Here is a 7,343-nt window from a genome sequence, read left to right on the forward strand (position 1 = left end):
TGGAAAGCATCAGTCCAAAAAGCTTAATTTCTGAAAAGTTTGCTTAGCTCGTAACATAGGAAGGTGATTTGTGTTTACTGTTGAGGTTGTTACTTCCATGATCACTAGTACCCAGGGACTTAGTTTGTCTTGTTTGGGCTTTGCTTTTTTCCCCTTATTTTTACAATTTATTCCGCAGTTACGGAAGAAGTGGGAAAAAAATGTGTGGTATTTAGTCAAAACAGTAGTAAGAGTAGTCAAAAAGGTAGTAAACTCTTCTTATTATTTAAACTACTTTTTTCCTTGACTGACTTTCTTTTAAAGTCCTTTGAACATCCATCTCTGTGTATGTAAATATGTGTTGATGTGTGCGTGTATATATATATGAGTTCTTTTTCTTATGATTTTAGCTTGACTTTCTAAGGAAGCGTGGATTAAGCTATCATACTCTTTGTCCTCCTGTCTGCCTACCTGCCTGTCAGTCCCCATTTGGTGAATTTGAGCCCCGTTGCCACAGAAAACTAGATTGGACCCTCTACTGAAAAAAGCCAGAAATTAATTCCTCTAAGTTTCATGGAAACCATTGGGAGAGGAATGGGACAGGAAAGAGATACAAATAGCTTCCCATACTCCAGCTAAAGTATAAGCTCAATGTTTTTTTTATCCTGATGGATGACCAGTCAGCACACACATAGCTTGGCACCAGCCCCAACATGTGCTGCCTCCTCTCCAGCCACACAAGAGACAGCAAGATGTTGTGGGGCATGCCATAGCACACTTGGAGGTGGAGACGTGGAGCTCTTGCAGTGAGAGATGGAGGAACAGATTGTACACATCTGTAGGAAACAATATTTCAGCATTTCTGCTGTCCAAGGAACATCTGCCATCTGTTTGTAGGGAAGTGAGGGTAATTATAAAAGGGTGCAGGGCGGGCTAAAGGGGAAAGGTCTTAAATATGTAGGAAACTGGGCTACGTTAGTTCTGCTGCTTATGGCATAACACAGTAGCTTTCAGCCTTTGTTATTCCCATCCTGGAAACAATCCTGAACAACAGCTTTTGTCTAGTCAACAAATTTTTTAATCATATTGTTCAGCTTCTTCTTCAGGGAAGGACTTTGTGAATACTGGGAGAGGGATTTAATGCCCACACTTTACTGCAAGACTTAGAAAAGGAACCTATAAGAAAGCAGTTAGTAAGGGGGAGCTTCATCAAGCAATTACAGCCAAGGACTAGAGTTCTCAGTGGAACACAAAAGAGGTTGGGATCAGGGAATGACATCCCAGGAAAAGGAAGGATTTATGCTGATCTTACCATTGATCAGCCTTTTATGTGTCTATTCATCTTCAATTGGTGGTGCACTGAATAAAATTTACCACTGCCCTTTTTTTCTGAAAGCAAAAACTTCTGGAAAGCCAAAAGCATATAGTATAGTTTTACACAGCTATAAAAATGCTCACTAGAAATAATATGGTTGAACCTAGCACAACTGGAAGGTACGCTGGTGCTCCTAGACAGTCTTTGAATATGTTAGACTAAAGGTTTTTGAAAGCATACAGAATCATGGAATGCTTAGATTTCTCTGCTTTTGATTCTAAAATGTTACAAAATTACTTCATCATACAAAAAATATATATGGTTTACAAAGATGCATCAATGATTTGTTTGAAATGTGTTTAGCTCATAAAATCCTCTCAGCTCTTCAAAAATAGGTATTTGAGAGGACAGATGTCATCTGTTTCAAAGCCAGTCTGCCTTGATACATAGGTTTTCTAGAAGTAATACATTTAGGGTGGCCTCTCCTAGGATGGGCCTGAAGAAGAGCTCTTCAATAGCATCTGCATCAATGTCTTGAAGAGAGGTGATTAGCTGAAGAATCCAAGCAAACCTGCCTAGATTTCTATGGAACACCGTTGAGATAAACTCCATCAAGGCTTGCTGAGCTTCCTGCTGCAGTGTTTGTACATAGGGGAGACACTTTAGGACATGGCATCCTGTCAAAACAAAAGGTAAAATAATAAATAAATCTTGAGTAAACGCTTTCATTCTGTGCCCTTCATAATGATGGGTGTCTGACTTTCTAGCTTATGGTACTACTTTCTCTAGAAAACAATAAAAACTTTCTAAACATTCTTTTTGGAAAAAGAAGATACACGTAGTTCAATAATTTGAAGGAACATTGAGCAGCATTGTAAGCACATTGGAATCTAGCCCGTTACATTAAATCCAGCTTTGAAATGGTAACAGGAGGTAACTTTGACTCAGTACAGATGGAGAAGGTTTATAGTGTTGTCTACCCACCAAATGATGCTGAGACCTAGTCTGAGTAGGTGGAAACATTCCAGTTCTAATCTAAAATAGGTAGGTAACATCAGGAAGATGGAGGTGGTGGTTTGGAGCAGCGAGCAGGCTAGCAGTCTGAAGACATAGGTTTCCAGTCCCCCCAGCCCCATCTCCCCCCTGTTCTTGCCTCTGCTTGCTAGACTAAGCTGGGGAACTATGGTTCACCATGCTATCTAGATATCTTCGTTTACAGTCTAAAAAGAGCATAAAGGTTCTCTGTGAGATGTATCATGACCCACAGGAGTAGGATAGATAATTGTATTTCCTGGTTTTGTATTCCCTTTCCTCAGCCATTTCTGAAGAGGCAGAGGTCTCTGCCCTATGGAGTCATGGTCTTGAACCTCAGTCACATACCTACCACAGCACGTGACTTCACAGAATCACAGAATCACAGAATCACTGAGGTTGGAAAAGACCTGTAAGATCATCAAGTCCAACCCTCCAGGGAGGGTGACTCCACTACCTCCCTGGGCAGCCTGTTCCACTGTGTTACCACTCTCTCAGTAAAGAACTTTTTCCTAATATCCAGTCTGTATCTCCCCTGGTGCAACTTGAGGCCATTTCCTCTTGTCCTGTCGCTAGTCACTTGGGAGAAGAGACCAACACCCACCTCTCTGCAACCTCCTTTCAGGTAGTTGTAGAGCGTGATAAGGTCTCCCCTCAGCCTCCTCTTCTCCAGGCTGAACAACCCCAGCTCCCTCAGCCACTCCTCATAAGAGCGCTCCTCATAACCTGCTGGCTCACTGAGGGTCTTTGTGGGTGCCAGGGCTCAGTCCAAAGGACACCCCATGTTTATCCTTTGCCTCTGGCGGGATTGTCTTGGCATGTAGCTCTCAGCAACCTGTTGCCTCCTGTTGTCACCACCTGAGGATAACACCATCTTTTATATCCTAGAATTGCTGCAGTCTGGACAGGGGTAGCATGAATCCCCAAGTTTTGACTTCTGCCTCTCCTGCCTCCCACGTCTTATTTTAATCTATCTCTCAGCACACGAGGCCCATTTAGCATCTTCTACAGTGACTAACTCCATACCTCCCTGGGATGGGATCTGAATAGCTTAGACCGGGGAGTGTTTCACACAGGATCATTTGTTTAAGTGTGGGAGGTTCAGCCTTCTTGCCTAGTGCCCTGTACTAAGGCAAAACCAACCTGGTTGGGTTTTTTTCAGTCTGTGGCTGGCTGCTGTTTGTCAGTCTTCAGCATCTCTCTTCTCCCTAGACATCACTGCCAGAGGAGAAGAAGCCTCAGCAAAGCCTGCAACCATGCTAGCCAGAACTGAAGGGTTTGGAAAAGTCATCTTCTCCCCCAGGATTACCACCAGCTGCAAGCTGTGAGGATGGTTCCAAGTGTTAGATTTTTCATGGAAAGGAAGTTGTCAGGATTTTGTGTATTCAGGATGAAATTGCAATTGCTTATATCCCTTCAAATTTGCTTAATTTCCCCATTTGGTCTTCTTTTATATGTAATCAACCACTGGTTTTAATTTACAAATAATGAGAAACTTCTTGTTCTGAGATCCATTGTAATAATATTCAGTCAAACACATGTTTCCAGCTGAACTGGAGTGTCTTTTTTAACAGAAGTCCTGTCACAACCTTGATGGAGTTACACATATATATATATATAAAAAAAACTCCATAAATATATCTATATATGGCACTGATACAATGACAGCACTGGTTTTCATGGTTCCCATCTCTTCACTGCGCAGTTCCCATTGCTTTTCAGACAATTATCAAAATCAGCAAGAGCAGTTTCACCTCACTCTGTGCTGTTCACACGTGGTGGGACAGTCCTACTTGCTCCTTCCTTTGACTTATTGCCTGGGTCCCAGAGAAGGCCTTGCAGCTGGACCCTTTACCCATACACACTTTAACCTCTCCGAAGCCACCTAGCCAAAGCACCCCTGTGAAGAGCAGGGATGGCAATATGTTCTGGAGAGTCTGGATTCAGTTGATGCAAGGCTGCCTATTTCTCCTCAGGGGTTAGGTGCACACTTTCTCCTTCGCAGGTTCTTGCTGGCCCAGATGTGGTCAATCAGTAACCCAGACCGAGCCTCCCGCACAGAAGTACTGAGCAGATCATGCTTTAGTGGGAGGACCTACAATCCATGCTGCCTGCCACCCTGTCCCCAATGGGATTTTTTTATAATAGTAAGCACAATCTCTATGCCACAAGAGATCACTTAGGGCACAAGCAAAGCTCTGCCATGCTTGTTTGACATGCTTCTTGCCCAAGCACTGGCCAAGCTGTGCTGCCACAGCTGCATTTCTGGGCACCTCGTTGAACTCCAACTAATAACCAAGCTCTGGATTGCTCCGTGCCTCATCCTTCCCCTTTGCCTCAGCCAGTTTTGGTGGTCCTAACAGGAATAAAACATTCAGAGTGGGAGTCCACACAAGGTACTCCATGACCCAGGAGAGGGTTTATGCTGGTGGCTGCCTGAAATCCTCTTAGAAATGAGGCCTGCAAAATATTAAGATTTGGCCAAACATCAAGCCAAAACTAAGAGGGCAGCTGAAAATGTGCTGCATGTATGTAGAAAAATTTTTCTGAGTTTGGTGTAAAGTGTTCAAAAACTATGAAAAATAGTAGTTGTGAAACAACAGTTGTACAGCTTTGTTTGCAGCAAAACAGGTAGAGAAAGGGTGGTTTGGGCTGTGTATAAGCCCCAAGTACCTGTTTCAGCCCAGAGTTAGACTGTGACTCTTTGTTTCATCTGGAGTCAATCTAGGCTTAACTGAAGTCATCGCAGCCGCCTTCTGCAAACATGGAGAAAGGCACCTCCAGATAATAGGGTCATCCCACCTAAGAACTAGGGAGACCCCCTGAAACGATGGACAGTGTCTGCAGACAGCATGAAGGGCTGCTGGGCCTCTCATATGGCACCCCAAGGAAGCAGCAGGCGTTAGAAGGCACGAAACCAGAACATAACGCTGCTTCTGCTGTTTTGTCCTTAAGTGAAAATCGCATTTTATCCACAGAGATAATAAAAATGCCTGCTAGTTAAACTGTGTAAGCCACTGCAGATGAGGGATTTCTCCTCTTACCATCACCCTGGATATAACCAGTGGGTTTTTTCAGTCTGATTTTATTGTGAAGAACTGAGAAAATAACTTGCACTGAAACGAACTCCACTGGTTTGATGCTGCGGCATAGACACACAAGACAATACCAAACATCTGGATGACATTACATCTCAAGAATCAGAATTTGAATCCTATTGGAAACAAATATAAAGTCACTACAGCCTTTGAGCAGCCTATAAACCATTCACCACAACATATATCATGGAATAACTGAAGCATTCAAGTATCCTTTTGGTGCAGTCCCAAGTATAGCACACTGCTGACAGTGCAGCCAACAGCAATGATTGCAGTGGAAGGAGTCGGGGATCTGAGCCAGAGCAGACTGGAGTCAGTAAGTCTTTCCATTTACTTTAGTGGACTTAGAGCTCAGCTTTTAATGACTCATGCGCTCCGTGGTGCTGACCTAGGCAACCTTCCTCCCTAAAGAGGCTGAACTTGGCATCAGAAGTGAGAGGATGCAGTCACTAGTCTGAGTTTGCTCTGTGACTGCTGTCCCAGGCTTTGAATGTAAAGATACCAAAGCATAAATAAATAAATAAAAGCTGTGTAACCTCACAGAATCGCAGAACGCAGTATCCTTTTGACTCATTGATGAAAATCAGGGGATGGAGATTATTTTATCTTCTCCAGTGTTCTTGCTACAGAGGAAGTCTTTGTTAAAATACTTAAATTAAAAATCTAATTAAAATACTCACATCACATACCCATGTACCATCTCTCCTTTGCTGTACTACAGGTGAGGCTGCTGTATTTATTACTTTTGAATTGGAAATCAGTTCGAAGTGACATGGTTAATTCTTTATGACTTAAAATTTGTCTAATAGAAGCTGTTTTGGCTTACAGTGGGTGACCTACTGCACACATCCAAGGAACCTAAATAAACTACTTCAGGCAGAAAATCATTAAATTGTGGAATATAGATTTGTGAGAACATTTAGCTATATTCATAGAAAAGAGTAAAACTAAACATTTGTCTATATGCAAATGAAAACATCAAATGTCCTTCTTGGCACATAATCATCTGTGTGATTTCCAGGAGGACTTACCAGAATTAAAAAGAACAATTCCTTTAAGATAGGCATATTCTTTTGCACTTATGTCCAGGTCCCAGAATTTCCACAATAAATTCTTCATCTTCTGAACTTCTGCTAAAGATGCTCCCAGTGACGAGCTGCCCAGTTCATTGCTAGCTGTCAAAGACCGATTGAGGAGGATTTTTTTCAATAAACTAGGGGCTGAAATCTCACTCAGGTCAAAATCCACCCCTTCTTGTGCCATTCCCAGAACAAAAAGAGGGGCCCAGTTCTGCTGTATGAGGACAAGCTGGTCCTCCCAAGGCACGTGATAAAAAGAAGGCAAGTTTCTAATAAAAGTTAAAGTCTTCAAGAGCACTTCAGAAGCTCTTCTGCACGTGGCTTCTGGTGTTTTCAGGACACCTCTTCTCCTGTCCATACAAGAGCAGCCCTTGCTTCCCGTGGAGTGGTGGGGACTGAGATACTGCTGGTGCCACTTGGTCTCACTTCCATGATCTTTGTTAAGGATCTGGTACAGGATGCTCTTAGCACGGTGTGTCTCACACTGACATTTCCCAAATTTCTCAGCTGGGATCTCGGTAGCCATAGAGCCAGAGTTCCCTGTGCCAGGAAACAGTGTGCGTGGAGCTATGCATCAACAGCAGGGGAGAGCATTTCTGCCACACAGCGAGGCATTGTGTACTTTTTATGTACACGGGCGGCTGAAAAGTAATATGACCCTGATCTGTAAAGTTACCTTGAACTTTATTTTCACCAGTCTGTTTCGAACGAGGCGGGGCTGCAGGCTGCCGGTGTCGCACAGGGCTGCCGCAGTCCTGGAGGAGCGGGAGGGCTCGCACCCACCGGCAGCGCGGGTGCTGCTCACCGCTGTGCCCCGGTGCAGGCAGGCTGTGCCTGGCC

The 7,343-nt window shown here is 43.6% G+C and overlaps 1 protein-coding gene across 1 annotated transcript; it reads right to left on the minus strand.

Annotated features, from left to right (window-relative positions):
* Positions 1-1,717: 1,717 nt before the first annotated feature.
* LOC104259529 (nuclear receptor subfamily 0 group B member 2-like) lies at positions 1,718-7,029 on the minus strand. The gene is made up of 2 exons (XM_009814946.2): positions 6,456-7,029; positions 1,718-1,971 (listed from the first exon to the last, which is right to left on the minus strand). The coding sequence occupies exons 1-2, from the start codon at positions 7,027-7,029 to the stop codon at positions 1,718-1,720; spliced, it is 828 nt and encodes a 275-aa protein (XP_009813248.2).
* Between the last annotated feature and the right edge of the window lie 314 nt (positions 7,030-7,343).

The sequence above is a fragment of the Gavia stellata genome, chromosome 2 (genome assembly GCF_030936135.1).
Source record: "Gavia stellata isolate bGavSte3 chromosome 2, bGavSte3.hap2, whole genome shotgun sequence".
Lineage (NCBI taxonomy): Eukaryota > Metazoa > Chordata > Aves > Gaviiformes > Gaviidae > Gavia > Gavia stellata.